This window comes from Callospermophilus lateralis, chromosome 8 (genome assembly GCF_048772815.1).
Source record: "Callospermophilus lateralis isolate mCalLat2 chromosome 8, mCalLat2.hap1, whole genome shotgun sequence".
Lineage (NCBI taxonomy): Eukaryota > Metazoa > Chordata > Mammalia > Rodentia > Sciuridae > Callospermophilus > Callospermophilus lateralis.
This window is the reverse complement of record NC_135312.1, coordinates 120262260-120283902: the sequence shown is the minus strand read 5'-3', so window position 1 is coordinate 120283902 and position 21643 is coordinate 120262260. Positions and strand designations below refer to the sequence as shown.

Here is a 21643-nt window from a genome sequence, read left to right as displayed (position 1 = left end):
TCCAGTTCAAGGGTGATTTATTTTTTGTTAGTATGCCACAGGTTTGTCACTGGGATTGCTATTGTCAGCGAGTCTGCTGCTCCTTGGTTATAATTTCATATTGTAACAGGTAATCCTGCTGATGTTTATCTGCCAGGCATCAGCCGTTCATGCAGTAACTCCCAGGGTATCCTAACAACATTCTCTTTGTGTGCACTGTCCAGAAACTGCATTGCAATAAACATTGCTTTTATATAAAGAAAGTACACTGGGGTAGAGGAGAAGGGGCTCCATTCGATGTCAAGTAAGAACCCACAGATGGATCTGGCCCAACAGATCAAGAGCTGAATGTCGCACTTGGCAAGTTCGTCTTTTATACAACCATTCCTGCACATCCCTTGGGTTTAAAATACACATTAATACATGAAGCTTCATGCCTCCTTGCTCAAGTTCCAGCACCCTCATGGAGGTGACATCAATCTCTTACAAACAGGAAGCAAGAAAGCTTATTAGATGTGCTTATAGTTCATTGAGGCTGGTGTGGGAAAGGGAACCCAACAGCTTACAATTCTTTGGTTCTGTAAGGAGCTTCCCTGGATGAAGTGGGGGCTTCTGTGACTTCACTCCTCATACAATCAGTTGCATCACACACTCCCATGCCCCTGCCCCCTTCACCAAAGTTATTTGGTCTAGTGTAGATGTTAAAAGTGTCTGTGACTTTTTGACAACTTGTTGCTATTGGTTAAATCTGATAGCTTACACTCTTTGACTTGATAGGGATGATGACTCACCTTTGTGAAGCCCCACAACATTTCAGGGTCTTCAGGAGGTATGCTTCATTCAATCTTTGTAATGAGCCTGTAATCTAAGTATGATTAGCCCTGTTTTATAAATAAGGAAATTTTTGTTTGGTAAAGTTAAGTAATCTTCCCAGTGATATACATTAACCAGCAGAACCAGGATTAAAATTGGGCCATGAAGCTCCCCCAGTGCAAGCATCTTGATGGATGGATGTGAGCATTCATTTCTGTCTGACTCCAAAACTCAGGCATGACTTATTCCCAAACTATCCAAAATCCAGTCTATGAACACATTTGAAGAAATTTTGCTCCAGAATCAGCTCTGATGTCCAATTCTTCTGTGAACATTACGTAATAAACGAATGCAAAGTTAGACATAGACCGTGGTCCTGCTTCGGGCAGCCTCTGTTCCCAAGCGTGGATCAACTTTGGAACAAGCTATTGCTGAAGCCGAAAAAGAAGCTATGCTCCATGTGGCCTTGAGCTGCAATGTGAATTGCAAAGGAAGTTAGTATGACTTGCTAGAAGGGCCCCAGCTTGGTGCTGGTTGACAGGGTGACCTTCTGTAGAATTAATTGGATATTCATTTTTTTTTTTGAAGTTCCAGGCAGCCAACAGGTGAAATGCATAATTGATGCAAGTCTTGGGGAAAAGGTTCACCTGTGCTGAGATAAGGTTTTTCCCATCCTGGATGAATGGGATTTTTTCTGTTTCTGCCAAAGTAAACTAAGGATCTGTATACTAGAACTTGTGCAAAAAGGCTGCATTTTCTAATGGGCAAATTTGAAGAAACCTGAAGCTCTTTTCTTTCTTTTTCTTGTTGATTTCATACTCCAAACGGCATGTGTCATGAGGAGCTTGTTAAATGTCACAGAAACTGTAAATTGGTAGACATTAGTGAATTCTACTAGATGAAACAGTCACGGGAGAGGATAAATGAGGAAATGTTTCATCTAAGAGGTACTGTGCAAGAATGGAAGGATTCATTGTCATATACACAAAACTCATCAGTTCTTCTGTGTCTCAGATTCTGCCTAAATTATAATTGCTTGTAAATTGGATCTCCATGAAGATCATAGGCATTTTATGTGTATCAAGTGAGAGTGCCAGAAACCATAACTAAAAGTGTCATTGGAATGCTCATTTCTTCAACAAGTTTGATGCATTATAAATGTCATCTAGGGCCCATAGAATGTCTGTAGGTAGATATCATTTGGAACTTGCTTTAGACACTGTACCCATTTCAGTGACAGATAAATACCTTCTCAAGAATGTGGGTTGCAATAAAATTTCTTTTAAAAATCTTTTCATAAATTGCTGGATTAGACCATACAATTGTCTCCATCCATTGGGGATTAAAATACACCTGCACAAAGGTGATTTACAAAGATAATTTGACTTCAGAGAGCTTTTATTAACATATTTTATTTTGCACAGAAGGTGTTCTTTATAACAAACAGGAAACTTCACTAAGATAATCCAAAGTTTGAGCAGTGGAAAGGCACATAGATGATGTCGTACATTATAAATATTTTTTGTACTGGCTAGTTTATTTCTAAGGAAATTATGGGAATGACATCATAATGATGACTGACTTTTATTAGTGTTTTTGCTCTGAAGCTCTAGACAAGTAGTTATAAAGAAAACAAATTGTCTAGTTTATCCCTTAATACTTTACTTGATGTTTTCTAGTGACACTAATCATGGGAAGTAATTCCAGGATTACTATTCTACATTAGGTCTCTTTTACACATTTATTAATAATAATAATAATAATAATAATGGGTGGCAAGTACAAATTTTCTTAAAACTCAGAATAGAAATAATTACCTTTAATTTTTGTTCAAATTACTGCTTGGATTCATCTATAACTTGAAAAAAAATTCTAGACTAATATTTTGTAGATCACTGCTGGATACTATTAGAGCAAAGCATTTCATAACTTACATATTTTAGCAATGTGCTTGTTCTACTAATACCAAGGGAAAGCCATTAACATTCTATTTTTACTGCATCCCTCCTCTAATACTTTTTCTAGATAAATGCTTTTAATAATTTATTTGATAAAATGATGCTTTAAAAGAGAAGAGCATAAAGATATACATAATGCATAAAATAGAACTATCAATCTTATAGCCTTTTAATTATACATGCAATTAATATTTGAATGTTGAGAGGTGTAAGTCTGTGTTCAAAGAATAAGGCAATTTGGTTTCCACTGGAGATTCCTTCTTTAGACAGGGAAGACTAGCAGGTATAGTCAACTCAAAAAGTATAGTAGTGCTCCATGGAAAGTGCTAGAAGGAAAAGTGAAAGGCATGCTGATCTCTGGAGGCAGGGAGGACTTGGAGGACAATTGGAATGGGATCTTTAAAGATCCATAAGTTCTTCCAAAGAAATTAAGGGGGAACAGTCCTTCAAGCAGAGGGGATACCCAAACACAAAGGAGTCCCAGTGTGAAAGCTGAGGAGCATCAAAGCTGTCTGTAGCTGGAAAGGCAAGGGCTTGAGCCGGAGGGGCAGAAGTCAAGGCTGAAGAGAGACTAATAGCACAAGGTGATGACTTAGATTTACCGAAAAGAAAAGTTATTGGGGCTTATTTTATAGGTGATGAGGGTCAAAGTTTTGTTCTTTTTTTTTGTTTGTTTGTTTAAGGAGGTAAATAAAAATGATTCCTTTTCTTTTCCTTTTTTTTTTTTTTTTTTACAAATCTGTGTAAAGGATGGAACAATGTCTTATGAGGCATGGTTCAATAGAAACAAGAATTAAAAGAACAAAGAAGAAAAACCTCTCATCCTTTACCCCATCTGTGATTTAAAAAAAAAAAATCTCCAATCAGATTTATATCAAGAAGTCAGTTGATTCAAAGAAAACCTGGCTTTATCTGTGTTTTAGCCAGTTCTACAGCAACAGAAGTCAAAGTCGCTCTGGTGTTAATGGGGCAGTTCTCACTGGAGGTGACTTTTCTGCTTCTACACTTTCATCAGTGATGGGTAGTAGTATTCAAAATAATGTTTCCCTGTATATTTGCAGGTCTCCCAGATATTTTTGCAAGTATCTGTAATAGTCTACCTTTTATCAGAACAAAGGAGAGATTGTCAGTTTTCCAATAGAAAAGAATAACTTCCTTTATTATTTTTACCGTTCTAAATCATGGGTTTCCAGCTGGCTTTATAACATTCACATCAACATCGTCTTACACTTTGAAGTGTAAGAAAAATCCTTGAATTGTTTTCTATCAATCACATTAATTTTGATAGGTGATTTCTCATTTCCTGAGTCCCTGATTCTTGCTATCCAGGCTTATGGAAGCAACAGAAAAGTCTCTATACTTTGTATCTGCAAGTATTTAAGAATTATTGGAACAAGGCAGCTTGTTTATATTGTGTCTATAATTAGGCTGATGAACTGTTGCTTTTGGAATTTTGTTTGTTTAACCATTTGATGATTCTTGAACTACCTATGTAAGTTTTTGCTTAATGTATTTGTCTATTTTTTTTACAAAATATATAAATACAGCTATATCTATGTTCACTTATAACTAAGCAAGTCTATGCAAACTTAGATTTCATATATAAGAAGAGAGATGCCTTTTTAAATTAGTTCAATTAATTCCAGCCATCCAGTAAAATAAGCACTTTACTGCAAATGCCACATATGAGAAGACTAAGTGCTCTTAGCAATGTCCCTTCTAACACCTTTATCCTAAAATCACTTGATCATCCAGGTCATCAAATGAGGGAAAATGCCTTTTATCCAGTTATAGTTTTCCATTAGAAGCCATCAAAATGGAGGGGGGATCAGTTTTCCTGGGAGGAATAATGGAATTATCATTATTATGATCATTATCCATGAGGAGGAAAAGAGCTGATTGGTGAGCAGTAACTAGGGGCCAACACAGTACTTGTGACTTTAAATTTTACTTTCTATATTTCTCACACTTAAAGAGCTCCTTGTGAAGTAGAAGTTATAAGCCTCTACAACAGAAAACAAACAAACAAACAAACACCCCCTGAAGGTCAGGAGTGTTAAATTATTTCCCCAAAGTCAAACAGCCTATAAAATCATAAAGCAAAGATTCAAACCCAATAGTTATGTGATAGAACCCACATTCTCTCCACTATATTTACATGTGTCCTCAGATACCTAAAGTTTTCCACAATCAGAGAGCAAGGTGGGAAAGTGTACATATCTTTGTGTCTTCCCTTACATTCCTCTTTTTCCAAAGAATCACACCCAGTATTCGGGAAGCGCATCCTTGGGAGACACTGATCTTTCTCTCCCTAAGACTCTGTCTTCCCTTCCTAGCTCCTTCTCATCCTTGAAGTCTCAACTTGAATGTACATCTTCAGGGAGGCCTTTCCTGACCCTCCTGAATTAAATTTTGTACCCCCAATTGTCTTTCCAACAACACCTATTCTTTTCTTGTATAGTCCTGTCCAAAGTTGAATCATACATTTTTTGTAGCTGTACTTCTTTAAAGTTTTTTCCTCAAGTAGAACATATAGCCCAGGCCCTGGCATCTGGTGATGATAGCTGACTCATATTGAGCACCAACAGCGTATCAGGGCCCACTGTCTTCCCATGACCTGCCTCACAGCAACTTATGAAGTAGGAAAGTGATAAAAAACGAGGCACTGAGGCATTAAGCAACGTCCCAAAGTTAGAAGCTAGCAAGTAGGGAATCCAGGTGGCAAAATTTAGTGGGCTCAACCCCGGAGTCCATGCTCTTCAATACTGTGCTGTGAACAAGGAGGAATTTGATGCACAACGACACAGAAGCAACTCTATTGGCCCCCCAGGGATTGAGTGAAGGGCTGGGACCCGAGAGCAAGCACCATACAGTGAGCAAGGATGAACGTTAGTACCATCGTAGATGTTGAGGAGAGTGGGTGCTGGCAGTGAGGAAGTGGAATGGCTGCAAATACTTCACTTGCCCTGTGATTTCAAATAGGAACCTGTCTCTGCATGGTGACTCTGAGAATGAGAATGGGAAGCATTAATTTTGCCCAAATCACTACAAGTCATTATGAATACGCTAGAAAACCTTGTCCTGTTTTTCACTGTTTGACTCTTCCCTCAGCTAACAAAGAACATGGTCTTATGCAAATTGAATATCAGAAGTTCCTCTTAAGTTTGGCCTTGTAGGCTAACATCTTATCGTCCCTAAATAGTTAAAGTAAAATCTCTATCATATCAAGAATTACAGGGAACAGAGCCTCTTTCCATTAAAAACTGTCTGACTGGCAAAATATCCATGGAAAAGGTGAACAGCTGAACGCTGACCTTAAAATACAACCTTGTGTGCCTAGGGAAAGTAATGTGTATTCCTCAAAGGTTTTCTTTTTGAAACGTAAAAAATCCAAGTTCTCCTTTTAGTCCTCTGTGAGTCCTGATCTGATTTTATAATCATTTTACTATCTCTAACCTGGACTTTATCTAGATCTTTCCACTACCTGTAATATGTTGTTCCCACATTTATTCCATTTTAATGGAACAGCATCGTACTTTTCTTGATGATAGAAAACAGGAAAGTGCAAAACTGTATATTTTAAATCATTATATAATGTATTATGAAAAAATACATTTATTCAAAAATATATAATCTCTTTTATTCAGAATTAGTCTAAATATATAAACTATCAAAAATCAACCAGAGTTGCTTAATTCATATAACTGAGGTATATGAATGTGAGTTTTCTAAATATTGATTTGTAATTAATGACGTTTTGGAATAAGAATGATTTCTTAATGTAAAAATGAATGATGATATCTTAGTCTTTTAGTGTTGCTGTGTTGCTAGAATTCTGTGTTTGATCATTTTGTAAAATATTGCTTAATGAAAATATCAAAGATTTGAAGAATTTGATTTTGCTACTTTGGTAAATTGCAAGTTTAATTGACATATAAATCATGTTAATACAAACTCGACTCAGAAATAATTTTAAAAGTGCCATAATTTTTAAGTGACCTTGAAGTTCCAGCAATCTATTGCATAACTTTTCAAAAGAAGTCACATGAAGGAAACCTCATATTTCCTTAAATTTATTAGTGCTCCTTGGTGGTCTAAACTGCTGCTTTTTTTTTTTTTTTTCAAGGTTCCTTTTCAAAGCAATAATCTTACTTAATTGCTTAATGTTTGCTCTCATATAAGTCAATTTGAGTTCTTATTTAGAGTAACAATAGGAAATATATAATAGCCAAGAGTAGTGAAGCATGACTAGGAAACTCAAGTATACAGTGTTATATTTCTGTATAATGATGTGAAGATAATGCTTTTAGCTGCATGACCACCATATTAGCCACACATCATAAAAAAAAAAAAGTTTACAAAAGCACGAGGTCAAATTCATTAAAAACAATTTTGTACCCTTTGCTATATTTAAGTATTCATCATTATTAATATTGCAATTTTTTCTTTTATTGAAAGGGCCCTGAATCACCCATTTTCAAATCACCCCATTTCAAAAGTGGTTTTCCAAACTACAAAGATGCAAATCACACACACAAAAAAAAAAATTACAAAGGAAGCATACTTTATATTCCCGAGTTTAATGTTTAAAACAAAATAATAAGATCTTAGGCTTCAGAAATTTTAATTTTAGGGTGGTTAATGAGCTGGAGTGTGGTTCAGTGGTAGAGCTCTTGTCTAGCATGTGCAAAGCTCTGGGTTCAATCCCCAACACACACACACACACCCCACACGCACAAATTAAAAAGTTAAGATGGTAAATGAAATCAATAAAGCCCATTCTATTTCATTAGTTTTCAATAGGAAAATCTAATATTCCAAATAATCCCATAAAATTAACTGTCTAGTCTTTGTGTATAAAAGCAAATTATTAATAAAGTATGAACAATTCTTTTTGTCTTTATTATAAACCAAGTCGTTCTAAGAAAGACATTTCCAAGTTGCAAGATAATAGAAAGACATGTAGTTCTTACCCATGAAATAAAATAAATTATAATGGGATCTGAAGAAATGAATGTATTTTCTAAATTGCATTTCTTGTCTCAAAGTAATTATTCACTTTCCTAAAATGATTTACCCCCCATATTTTTCAAATAAATATTTTTTAACTACTTATACTTGATGGATTGTCCTAAGAAGAATCCTTAAGAGACAGAAGAAAAATTGAATTGCTCTCATCACATCAAATAATGTTTCCTTTATTCTCTAACATCATCTAATCTTTGGGGATATGTACTATTTTTAATAGATGTGCACACTTTCCTAGACTCCATGAAGAGTCTTTTACTCATCTTTGGTGTATAATTGAATATCTGAATTTGAATCTAAATTCAGTATCATCTTTTATTTTCTTAAATGCATTAAATTAGTTAACATTACTTTAAAGTGATTTTATTTTCCATTATCAAAAATGCAATTTTTTCTATCATAAATATTGGAAGAGCATTTTATGTAGAATTTGGTTGAGGGAAATAATATGATTTACCATAAGTATTATTAATATGGAGTGAATGTATTTCTCCCACCCTTGGTTTACTAAATTAATTGCTTTATGCTTAACTTTAGAGTATATTAACAGTGTTTGTTTTTTAACTGATGCTCAAAAAAAAAAAAAAGCTACATTGCTACAATGATCAAGTATGTGTGTTTCAACATTAGAATAAGTTAGGTTACTTTAAGCCTTGCAAATCATTAATAAACTACTGGTAATACACACCACCTAAATCTGCTGAGAGGACACACAGAGATCTTTATCAAAAGTATGTGGTGAGTGTCCTGCTAAATATAAGTAGAAATATGCCTTTCCATGCCTGCAATTTTCTGAAGTCCAAAAGTTCTTTGGATGGCAGGGAGCAAAAAAATACTTCCTCTACATAGTGTGAAAGCATTTCTTGTCAGATTTAAATGCAGAGCTTCACATTCTTTACTTCCAAACCACATTCCCTTCTCAGCATCTTACTATTTTATGAGACAGTTGAATGTGAAGATGGTCCTTTCCTCTCTGAGCACCACTGTAGCTCAATCTTCAATTGAAGTAGCACTTTAGAGCTCATAAAGTGATTTTACGTTCATTATCTTCCTTGACTATTTGAGCAATGCTAGGGAATGGAGCCAAGATACTTCCCAAAGAGTTTCCCTTTGCATCTGCTCCCTGCTCCCACGGTCCCTGAAAGGATCTTTGCGTGTTTGGCCTGATTTGGCCTGAGTTAGTGGGGTGAAGGTGAAAAGAGGGTGCACTATTTATCTGCATGTTATATCTAAAAATCCAATAAGAAATACCTTTTCTTTTATGTTTGGAATGACTTGTTTAATTATTTTAAACCCTTGCAAAAAAAATTTTTGTGAAACCTGGGAAGAATTAAGTTTTGATACAGGAACATCAAGGATACAGCACAGTGATAAGGGAAAAAGAGATGGGGTCTGAAAGAGTCGCAGTCTTCTACCAGGGGTTCATTAGCTTGGAGACCCCACTGTGCACGGCTCTCTAGAACTCTGCCATCAATGCCATTGACTTGCCTGATTCAGATGGGCATTTGAGAGTACTTACACAAATCAGGACTTATTTTTCTCTCAGTCCATTGACCAGCGCAACATTTCCTGAAAACATAAATTAACCTTTGTCTTAAAATAACTGATACATATGCTTCATTAGATCCCATGTAAGTTAAAATAACTGAGTCATTTTAGTTGCAATAACATAATAACTATCAGTTAAAGTGTTAAGATAAAAGCTTCATTTTTTTTTTTCCCCTGTAGAACTTCAGAAACTTGAGACTGTTTAAAAATTTCCTCAGTTCATTACCATGAGTGTTGGCCAGGGAATACTGCCCATCCTTCATGTGTTTATTTCTTCACTTAGGAAATATATCAGGGAGCGGTGTAACATAATGGTTTATGGGTTCGTCCTCCAATCACAGACAGTCCCCTTCTTGTGCATTTTGTAAAGTTCCTTAGTCCCTCTGTGCCTGCAGTCCCTTATCCAGAAAATAAGGATAATAATAAAATAGTATTCAACTCTAGAGTTGTTATAAAGTTTAAACTAACATTTGCAAAATTCTTAGTATAGTCTCTGACACATAGTGAGGGCTCAAATGCATGACACTATTTTGACAAGTCTCCCACAGTAAGTAAGGTACTATATTTAGACAGTTTTTATAACTTTACTATCTAGTAGAGAATTGTTCTAATTCCTAATTAACGTATCTGACATTTTGTTGTGTCAACTGTTAACAATATAATTACCCAATATTTCACTCTTTTACAGTTCAGCTTAGAAATAAGAAAAATAATAATTATTATAATAAATATAATTATAAGTAATGTAATTTATAATTATAACAACATAATTATAAATAGTAAATTACATTATAAATATAATAATTATTATTTTTCTTATTATTCATTATAAGCTAAACTGTAAAAGAGAGGAATATTGGGTAACTACCTTGTTAATATTATTGTTATTAGCAGTACTAGTATTTTGGTGCTGGCATTGGAAACCAGGGCCTTGTACATGCTAAGCACAAGCTCAACCACTGAGCTACATACCCAGGCCAGAAATGCATGCCTTTTAATACTTAAGGTGGACCAAGTATTAAATCTGTAGGTTGTGTGAGAAGAGTTTGGGGAAGTTACAGAACTTTAAAATTATCATTTTTGTTGATTTTCTACTCTCATGCATATTCTTGTAGTTTTTGATTAATTTATTTTAACTTAGCTTAAAGGGCACAAAATAAAAATCTTTGCTTTCCCTAAACATCACCAACATTCTGCAAATTTTTCTTCTTCAGAAAAAGTGCTTAATGCCAAGATTTTGTTTTTAAGAAGAGTTTATGCTTTTTGCAGGCTTATAATTTTATTATTCTATTATTTCAAACAGATATTTCACACAGTTTGATTTTACTGAAGCATTTCATCCTTTAGAGAAGATGTTTTGGTAAACTGGACTTCAGGATACCACATAATACCACAGATATTATTAACATGTGACATGGTTGAACTAAATCGTCCCTGGTGTTCAAAACATCCCTCTGACATTGTGTTGGATTCTTGGGCACAAATATTAAAGGTTCTACAGCAGCTGTTACCTGGGCAAGTAAAAAGTACCAAATCTAACACACCATAATATATTAAATGTCCTAATAGGTGAAAGGCTTAGGGGGTAATGTAAACATAATAACTTTAATTTTGTTTGACAAGTACAAATTTTGTATGACATAAATCATATGTATAAGTACAGATGATACTGTGTCAATAATCATTTAATCATTTTAAGTATATAAATGGGTAATATATATATATATATATATATATATATATATATATATATATATATTCTCCCATAGGCTAGAGATTTGAAAAAGAACTTTAGTATATGGAAGAAGAAAGAGCTGAGAAGCTGGAATTTTCTCTTTTTCTTATTTATATATGACAGTAGAATGCATTACAACTCTTATTACATATATAGAACTCAATTTTTCATATCTCTGGTTGTATACATAGTATACTCACACCAATTCGTGTCTTCATACCTGTACTTTGGATAATAATGATTATCACATTCAACCATCATTAATTACCCCATGTCTACTCCCTTTCCCTCCTACCCCTCTGCCCTATCTAGAGTTTATCTATTCCTCCCATGCTTCCCTCCCTATCCCACTATGAATCAGCTTCCTTATATCAAAGAAAACATTTGGCGTTTGCTTTTTGGGATTGGCGAACTTCACTTAGCATTATCTTCTCTAACTCCATCCATTTACCTGCAAATGCTATGATTTTATTCTCTTTTATTTCTGAGTAATATTCCATTGTGTATATATGCCACATTTTTTTATTCATTCTTCTATTAAAAGGCATCTAGGTTGCTTCCACAGTTTAGCTATTGTGAATTGTGCTGCTATAAACATTGATGTGGCTGTGTCCCTGTAGTATGTTGTTTTTAAGTCCTATGGATATAGACCGAGGAGAGGGATTGCTGGGTCAAATGGTGGTTTTATTCCCAATTTTCTAAGAAATCTCCATACTGCTTTCCATATTGGCTGCACCAATTTGCAGTCCCACCGAAGCTGGAATTTTCTAGAAAATAATCCCTTCTAATATGTTCACTCTGAATAGGCCATAACTTAAGGGTCATGTGACTGATTATTTTCTATATGTCTGCAAAGAGCCATGAAGAGAATTGTTGAGGAAAGGTATTGCCACTTTCAGTAGCTGGTCTCCATGTGAAATAGCTTTTAGTCTCCATTTGTACTTTCTTGTCTATCTTTGTGTTTGGTACCTCCAGAATATATGATATATACAATCCTGGACATAGAGGAGACATGGACCATTGCTATTTTATACTAGAAATTATGTACCCCATGTGACACTTGTGAAAGTTCAGAATCACCGGTGTCTTCTAGCAGCTCTATGACTTCATTTGAAGCAAGACACATTATCTTTGTCAGGCAAGTGGGTTGGGGGTGACCTTGTGTCCCACTAGCATTTGATAACTCTACACACTTTCTTGGAGACCTGGAAGAGTGGGTAAATATGATTAAGCGGAAGAGGTGAGTGGAGTCTCACCAGTGGTTCCGTTGCGGTAAGTTAAAGACTTGCCCAAAAGAAAAAGTAAATTTGGAAAAGTGGATGGAGTTTTAAAGAAAAAAAAAGGAAAAATAGCTAGAAGTGATAAGTCTTCCATATGTTGTGACTGGTCTCATCCTCAGAAAGCAGTGAAGGTAATAAGAGAAGCCAAGAAAGTAAATAACAAAAATGACACACAAGATATGTAGTGTTTCCCAAAATCAAATTTAGAAAAGTAATTCATTGCTAGAGTATGATTTGTATGAGTGGAAGACTTAACAGATTATTCCAAGTATCCTTTGACTTTATCTTCTTTGGTACCAGTGGACTTCATTATGTTCTTCTCCTTGGAAAGGAGGATGGGTCAAGAAACCTTTCAGGTTCTTTCTGGGGTGTTTTCTAACAGCAAATGAAAATTGGCTTCTTGTTTGCTTCCTTGTTTTGTTTTGTTTTCTGCCACACCACTGGGTGTTCATCAGTCCAGTTCCCAACTCACACTGTCTGGACCTAGCCCAGACCACCCAGATTAAGGGTTCAGTCCCTCAAGACGATTCCTATTTTGAAGGCCAGCCACAAATGGCATGCTCAGGTTACCCATAATCCTGCCCAAATGACTATAAATTTGGTGTTCCTTGACCCCCACTTGAGGCTCCATAATTCACTAGAATGACTCATGGAGCACAGGAGAGCACTTTATTTACCCTCATTGGTTTATTACAGCTCCGAACAGCCAAATGGAAGAAATGCATAGAGCAGGACGCTGGGGTGAGGGGAGGTTGCATGGATTTCCTGTGCTTTCTCTGGATCCACCAATTTCTCTCAACCCCTTTGTTTAGGGGTGTTTTGGAGGGCTCTTTTGGTAGATGTGATTGATTAGATTACTGGCCATTGGTGTCAGAACCCAACCTCCATCTCCTCCCCCAGGGTGAGAGAGTTTCAATTTTCTAATCACATGGAGCATTCCTCTGGCTACCAGCCCCCACCATGAATCTGTCTAGAAGCCCACCCGATGGTTACCTCATTAGCAAAAATTCAGGTATCTTAAAAGGGGCTCCTTAAGAATAAAAGAAGATATTCCTATCACTCAGTATTCCTGCCTAGGGGTGCTAGGTTTGCTGCCTCCATTCAGCAAAGAATTGAAGACCAGGACACAGAGAGCAAGCAAGACGCAGGAAAGGGCCCCAGAGCTGAGAAGCTGGTGGGAGAGTTTGGGCTTGTTCTTTTTACCATCTCTGGAAGTTCTTCTTTCTATCTCCTCCACTGTCCACATGATCCTCACTATTATGGGTTGGTGCCCCCTCTCTGTCCATGCATCTGTTTTAGTTTTTCTATTGGATCCTCCACTTAGGAGCACGAGTATAGAAGTGCCTCTCTGATTGGGTCTCCCGGACTTGTGTCCCCAAGCACTTTCATCAAGCAGGAAGTTGACCTCATCAGAAGACCCTCTCTGTGCTCCTTTGTTCTGGCCCTTCCCCTGAGCTCCTCACTCACCATCTTGCCTCAGCTGCCTAGGCCCTTCTGTGTCTCCCTCATCAGGAAATCCTAAGAGTTTGAGGATTTGGAAAAATTGGATGGAGTTTTACAGAAAAAAAGGAAAAATAGCTAGAAGTGATAGGTCTCCAATATGTGCCAGGGCTGAGACCGAATATATTTTATATCATTCTGTAGAACCAAATTATGTATTCTTTCCCATACGTTAAAACGGGTCCTTGAGAGATTGACTCTTCGAAGGTCAAGTTTGGCTTTTTGAACTAGAGAAAATCAATCCTTTGCAACCTTTTCCAGGAATTAGAAGAAATCAGTACCCTATAGGGTATTCAGAAAATGAACAAAAGAGAAGTAGTAGTATGAGCTTAGAATGGAGAGATTGTCGATCACTAGGTACAAGTGGTTTTCTCACATGTGATTACCTTCCCTGTGTCTTGCATGCTCTTGCAGTGAACATGTGAGTTTGCCCTTGAGTATAAGTGTCACGTGCCCACTTCTTATCAAGTGACCTCTTCCTCCTCCTGAATTCTAGAGGGTGCTTTTAGTGCGTTCTGAAGAGCAATGGATACTCTTTCCATCCTGACAAGATAAAGAGCCTGTGGTGTCAGAGCTCTTAGGTTTCTCTAGCTCCCAATAGACTTGCAGATGATGTTCATCAGGTAAAAGAACAAGCCAAAACTCTCCCACCAGGTGCTTACAGGCAGCCATGGCCCAAAAGACTTAGGTTATAAATGCTTAGGGTCATTTATCAACAACAGATTAAAATCTCCATGTGGTATGCAGAATAATGTCCCTCCCGAAAGATGTCCTTGTTCTAATCCCTAAAACCAGCAAGTATATTACCTTAGATGGCAAAGGGGAATTAAGTTTGCAGTGGAATTAAGAATGGTAAACAGCACATAGGAATATTATCTGGGTGGGCTCAATGTAGTCATATTTCTAAAATTTTTTAATTGATTTTTTTAGTTATACATGACAGTAGAATATATTTTGACATATCATACACACATGGAGTATAACTTTCCATTCCTGTGGTTGTCCATGATGGGGAGTTTCATTGCTCATGTATTCAATTATGAACAAAGTCCCATTCATCCTACCGTCTTTCCCATTCCCATTTCCCGTTCCCATTTCCCATTTCTTCTTCTGTGAAGTGTCTGTTCAGTTCTTTTGCCCACTTATCAATTGGGTTGTTTGTTTTCTTGGTGTTAAGTTTTTTGAGTTCTTCATATATCCTGGAGATTAATGCTGTATCTGAGGTGCAGGTGGCAAAGATTTTCTCCCATTTTGTAGGCTCTCTCTTCCTGTTCTCGGTTGTCTCCTTTGCTGTCAGTGTAATCACAATTCTTGAAAGAGAGGCAGAGCAGGTCAGGGTGATCTGATATGAGAAAGACTTCACGTACCATTGCTGGCTTTGAAGATGGAGGGAAGACACTGACCAAGGAAAGAGGTAGCTTCTATAAACTGGAAACAGAAAGAAAGTGGGTCATCCCCTGAATCCTCTAGAAAGGAACTCAGCTTCTACTAGCATTTATTTTAGCCTGTTAGACCCATTGTGAACTCATCTAACCTGTGGACCAACATAACTGTGTTGTTTCAAGCCACAAAGTTTGTGGTACTCTTTTGCAACCAGAGAAATGAAAAGTTGTGCTGCAATCATGTATGATGAATCAAAATGCATTGTGCTGCTATATATACCTAATTAAAGTAAATTAATACTTAATAAAAAAGAAAAAGAAAAAAAGTTCCAAGTTCAGAGAAAGCAAAAGGCTTGCACCAGGAGGCACCCATGTTGGTGTCCAAGTTGGCTTTTCCCTTTCTGATGTGGACCAGTGAAACCTAGGCAAGTGAATGACGTGATGGTTAAGAATGTTAAAACCTGCCTCACGGAAAAGGTTTCTACTCTAGAGACACTTTGCTCTTATGCTCATTCCTAGAAATTTCTTCAATATTAAGGGAACAACAGTTTTACTAAAGATCACTATGCCTATGCATGTGCTTAGGCCCTGCATAGAAAGTAAATGAGAAGATGGTCTTACTATTTGTAGAAACCCTGCGGAATCTTCACATAATTTAACTTCCATGTAACCAACCATTTCTTTCTTTCTTCCTTTTTTTTTTTTTTACTAAATTTTAGGGTAGAGAAAATGAAGTAATAATACACAAATTAATCTTTGGTTAAAAACTCCCCACAGTATCTATTTTCTTTAATATTTGTTTTTTGTCCAGGCACATTGTTAATAGTATAGCATAGTTTAATCTCTAAAAAAAAAAAAAAAAAATCAGCATCATACAGCATCATAAAGATTTATGGTGGAAACAAAACTCCTGAATACTGTGTTTTGTTATCTACTTCCATGTATAAGCTTGAGGGCAGAGATTTATTCTAATTGGTTGTCTTATCCCTAGTGCCACACCAGGCCTGACCCTTAAGTAGGTGTGCCATAAATATATGTTGAATAAATGTTAAACAACAAAAGTTTTGACAAGGTGGTAATAAGTAACTTTTGGATCATAGCATGCATTATTTCCTTTTTATTGCTTTCTCAATACTGTTGGGCCATTTAGCAGACTATGAGGCCTTGGCCAAGGAGGCTTAAGTTATACATGCTTAGGATCCTCTTTTAAAGACAGGTTGAAATAACCACATGGTAGGCAGAGTAATGTCCCTACCCAGATGAGATTCTTGTCCTAACTCCTAGAACCTGCAAATATCTTACCCTAGATGGCAAAGGGAATGAAGGCTGCAGTGAAATTAAGGCAGAACTTGAAACCAGTCAGTCATTTGCCAAGGTCACTAAGGGAAACTATGTGAAAATGAGTAAGGGAGCTTGCAGCTTCAGTGAGGTGCCACCCAGTCCTGAATGCCACCAAGTCAGCTTTCCCTGAAAAAGAATAAGGCATCTGTAAGAAAAACCAGAAATCAGAAGGAATGAACTTTAACTGTATTGAAAGTATGAAGGGAATGTTTTATTTTAAAAAAATAATAATATCATTAATGCAAGACTAATGCCCCACAGTTTTTCTCAAAAAAAAAAAAGAATAAAAATAATGTTCTCTGTTGTAATTCTTTTATGATTGCCTCTCTTTTCCAAATAGATATTTCATATTATTCAAAGAAAAGTGACATTCTTAGTTGATTGGTTAGAACTTTGATCTGCTCACCTGATTCAAACCGCAGGCACAGATCTGGTGTATTTATACTGAAGTCATCAATGATCCAGACCTCAAACACTCTTTGTTTTGGGTAGTTATCTCTTTGCTGTGGACCCCATAAAGTTGCTCCTAAGAGTCAGCTGTCAACTAGAACAATAGACTGTTAGCTACTTACTAAGAGTGCCTCAGAAGGGTTTATGATTTACTCTGAAACATGCGTCAATCTCAAGGTTCCAAAGTGCATCCGGACAGGATTTCCAAATCATTTCACAATCCAATTTTGAGCAGTTATTTGAGCAGTTATTTGGGTTTGGTGTGGGCTGTCCAGAGTTGATGCAGTATTTGGAGAACTGAGCAACAGGGAGGGTCATAGTGCTGTGTGATACTTGGGTCAGGCTCCAGTCATGAGTTTAAAGTACCATTTACAAATTATTTATTGTCTGATTGACTTCCAGCGAAGTTCTAGCAGTGTTGTCTTTACATTCCTATAAATAACACATGCACTCAAAATGTTTTGTGTTGAGAAGGAAGTCCAATGTACAATGTGAATTTTTGGAAAAAATCACTACGTTTCACATTTTGGACATTCGTTAACAGTACTGAGAAATATACTGTTAGAAATCAGTAGTTGTTTTTGTTTGTTTGTTTTGAAAGGTCTGGCTCCCAGACCACAAATCTTCCATTTACCATTCTTTTAATAATGTGTTTTTCTCCCTTTTTAGCCAGATTGACTCAAATAATCATTAGAGGCTCACTGTCCCCAGTTGCTCCCCAGAATCGGTTCATTCATTCGACACTTCTGGATGGAATGCATGATTTTGATTCCATGAATTCTGAGCCCCAAAGCCACCCATCGTGAGGGGAAAGGATGGGAAGGAGTCAGAGGAGTCTGTGACATTGGCACAAGAGTTTGAATCATTCTTACTGCTTAGCCTCTAAAGCTGTTTTTAGATTTTGAAATAGCAAAGAGAAGGGAGCCTTTGCGCTTGGAGCTCAGACCAACGAAACAAAGCGGTGAACACAATTAGCTGTGAGAGAGGGAACTAAGGTAATAAGAAAGAGGAACAGGAGCCAGTCTACTGGCCAGTCCTGCCTCTAGGGGCCAGGGTTCAGGCTCTCAGGCTGGGACGATGTCCTGTTAGATACTTGAGTTGGAGTAACCTTGGAGCGCCTGGGGCCTGAAATGTCTGGGGTGTCACTAATGATATGGGCTCTAATTGACCTTGGTCAAAAGTAACCCTCAATGTCTAATCAACATATTTCTCCATATAGACCTTGAAAGATGATCCAGAATGCAAAGATAGGTTTGCATTTAAGAGTTAAGTCATGATCTGTCAATAATACGTTTTTTTTTTCTTTTTTAAAAAAAAATATTGATTAATTCTAATTTGTTATGTATGACAGCAGGATGCATTTCAATTCATAGTACACATATAGAGCACAATTTCTCATGTCTCTGGTGGTACACAATAGAGTCACACCATTTGTGTTTTCATACATGGACTTAGGGTAACGTATCCATCTCACTCCACCGTCTTTCCTGCCCCCATGCCCCCTCCCTTTTCCTCCCTCCCCTTTGCCCTATCTAAAGATCCTCTATTGTTTCCATGCTCCCCCTGCATCCTCATGATGGATCAGCATCCTCATATCAGAGAAAACATTTGGCATTTGGTTTTTTGGGATTGGCTGACTTCACTTAGCATAATACTTTCCAATTCCATTCATTTACCTGCAAATGCCATGATTTTATGTTCATTTTTTTTAATGCTGAGTAATATTCCATTGTGTATATATACCACATTTTCTTTATCTATTCATCTGTTGAAGGGCACCTAGGTTGATTCCATAGTTTAGCTATTGTGAATTGTGCTGCTATAAACATTGATGTGGCTGTGTCACTATAGTATGCTGTTTTTAAGAAATAGACAACTCAACTTGAAGGTTAATTCAAGTGAAAGGTGAGCCTATCAATACTTTAATCTCCTGGTACAGCAGAAAAATACCCAACCTTCCTAATCTCTAAACATTTTGGAGCCCTATTATACAATTTTAAAAGGTGGTTTTTGAGATACTTTCCGGGATATTTGCATAATATGTTAATTTTTCATCCATATGGTCATGAAAGTGAATTTTTCTTTGAAATGACTTAAGTGTAGTCAAGTTTCTGAACCAATCAGATTACTCATTTACGCTTGGAAGGAGACTAAAACTATGAGATCATATATGATAATCAATCCAATATTAATCCTATCAGCTGAAAAATTCAGAATTATTGATAGTTTTCAACTTGTGTCTTTGATTTATTTTTCTGTCATTCACTTGTCTTGTTCTGTTTCCCTGCTTGACACTTTTATAATGTCAGTGGTGGCCCCAAATTCATTCAAGTGATCGGCATCTTTCTAAAGTGAACAATTGTCTACCGTCCCTTGTAGGTGCGTTTAAAATCTCATTTCCGTCTGTTCTCTTGCAGTGCGGTGGTTATACATTCCTAATTCCTGAAAAGCAACAAGCACCATTTTAAACCATGTCACTATCCAGTTTAAATTGTCTGTCTGATGATTTGATTAAAGCTACAAAGAACTACTTGAAACCAAAGCTTCTTAGAATGAACACAAATGTTAGTGAGGCAAGCTTGCTGCACTTAACCTGCACTCAGGGATTTCAAGAGAAATATATTCAGGAGAGGAATCAATCACAAACTAAATCCCACCCCTGGGCCTCCTTATACAATCCGTCAAGAAGCTTTAAGTATGGATGGGCTTCTGTATGATTGAATCATAGCTATCCATCCCAGCTTCCAAAGTCTCTTAAGAAAGTCAGGAGATATGTATTAACAAAGATACAAAAAGAAAAACCAGCCACATCAACATTAAAACCACCATCACAAGATAATCCAAAACACAGGGGCTCATTCTTAAATTATCAGTGCCATCCTAGAAACTAAAATTACACATGATACTGAGATGTCAAAACATTTAACTTTGATGACCCTTGAATAATAATTTGGTAGTTCTTGGGTATTTCCAACCACTTTACTGTTTATACCCTCTCAAAGTCTGCATGCTCAGCTTGAGGTGGTACATCAGTTTTCTGCCGTAGGGAAGGTTGTAATGTTTAATGGAATAAATAAGGTGATGTGTTATGGGCATTGTAGCGTTCATTTTCTGTGACGTGTTTTTCACCGTTGTGGGTAATTCATCAGACTGCAGAGAAAAACGTTCACCGGTTTACCAGAAAACAACAGTTAAGTCTCTGATCTAGATAATTTTAGATGCTTTGATTTCACTGTAGAAATTCCTAGACTACTTGTGGGATAAAGCAAATGCTTTTGACCATATTGAATTTCATCAAGCTAAATTAGCAGAAAATAAAGATAAAATGCCTTTCTATTTAAGAACATGATAATGTTTTAATTGTCATAGCATTTGGCCTGCCTAATGTATACAATCCTTGACATTCATATAATAACAAAAGAAAGTTGTTTGGAATTTTTCTTTTATTTCCTAGTGTCCGCTTTCCTTTCTACTATTTCTCCCATCCCTACCCCAGCCCTGGCCTTTAGCTCTCCTCCCACTTCCTCATCCTTCTTTAAAGAAAGCCTTGTGCGAGAAGAGACGCATGTAAAAATACCTCATTTCTATATAGATAGGCCAAGGCTGCGGCTGCCTGTTACCTAGCTATGATGAATAGACCACCATCGTTGTGACAACTGATATAGATGCCTCGGGGTGAAACAGGGGTTTACATATTACACAAGCAATTTAACTGTTTTCTAAACATATTGCCAAGACAGTGGGAGTTGGCAGCCCACACTGTGTTTTAGGTTTGGGAGACTTGGATTAGAAGTGACTGTTGATTAGGAACCTTTTATTTGTCTTCTACGAATGAACAAGCAACCTAGTAACCCAGGAAAGAATTCTTCACAGCGCTTAAACTTGTCGTCCTAGCTCCCTGAGATTACATACACAAATCATGGGACAAAAGTGGTATAAGACTCTTGTGCGTAGATAACCACACAAGACAATGGTCTTGTGCTAACCCTTCAAGAGTTCCACGCAGTGAAATGTTTTATAATCCTGTTTTGTGCAGTAAGGCAAGGAAGAAAAGAAAAGAGGTTGGGCAAAGATTATCCAGGAGAAAGAAAGAGACTCTTTTGGGGGTTCCAGTTGAAACACTATAAAGGACATAATTAACTTCACAATTCTTTGTGTTTTTCATTTGACTGCAGGGAGGAGATGAAAGAGGACTGCTAAGCCTTGCATTCCATCCCAATTACAAGAAAAATGGAAAGCTGTATGTGTCTTATACCACCAACCAAGAACGGTGGGCTATCGGGCCTCATGACCACATTCTTAGAGTCGTGGAATACACAGTGTCCAGGTATGGCTGAAATCCATCGGGGCATACTGATTCTGTAATCTTGTTTTCTCTTCATCCTTTCATAAGCTTTTTGTTTAGAAATTGCCAATAATTAGCCAAAAGGTGGCAGTAATTAAAGCAAAATCTCCATCTTGCTTAAAATCCCATGTGTGTATGTATTTAAGAGAAATTGAGAAAAATGATAGCTCTGTCATTTTTCTTGGTTATCTTTCAGCTTCACCCCAGCTTCTAAAACTTAGAAATCAATGACATTCTCAGTGATTTTTTTATTAGCTCCATTCAAGCGTACGTTTCCTTATGTG

General features: G+C 36.8%; 1 protein-coding gene across 1 annotated transcript in view; it reads left to right on the top strand.

The window, feature by feature from the left end:
- Hhip (hedgehog interacting protein) overlaps positions 1-21643 on the top strand; it is a 95829-nt gene that overhangs the window by 37611 nt on the left and 36575 nt on the right. Inside the window, exon 5 of the mRNA XM_076864830.2 lies at positions 21190-21341. Within this exon, the coding sequence (XP_076720945.1) occupies positions 21190-21341 (152 nt within the window). The remainder of the gene's footprint in view (positions 1-21189; positions 21342-21643) is intronic.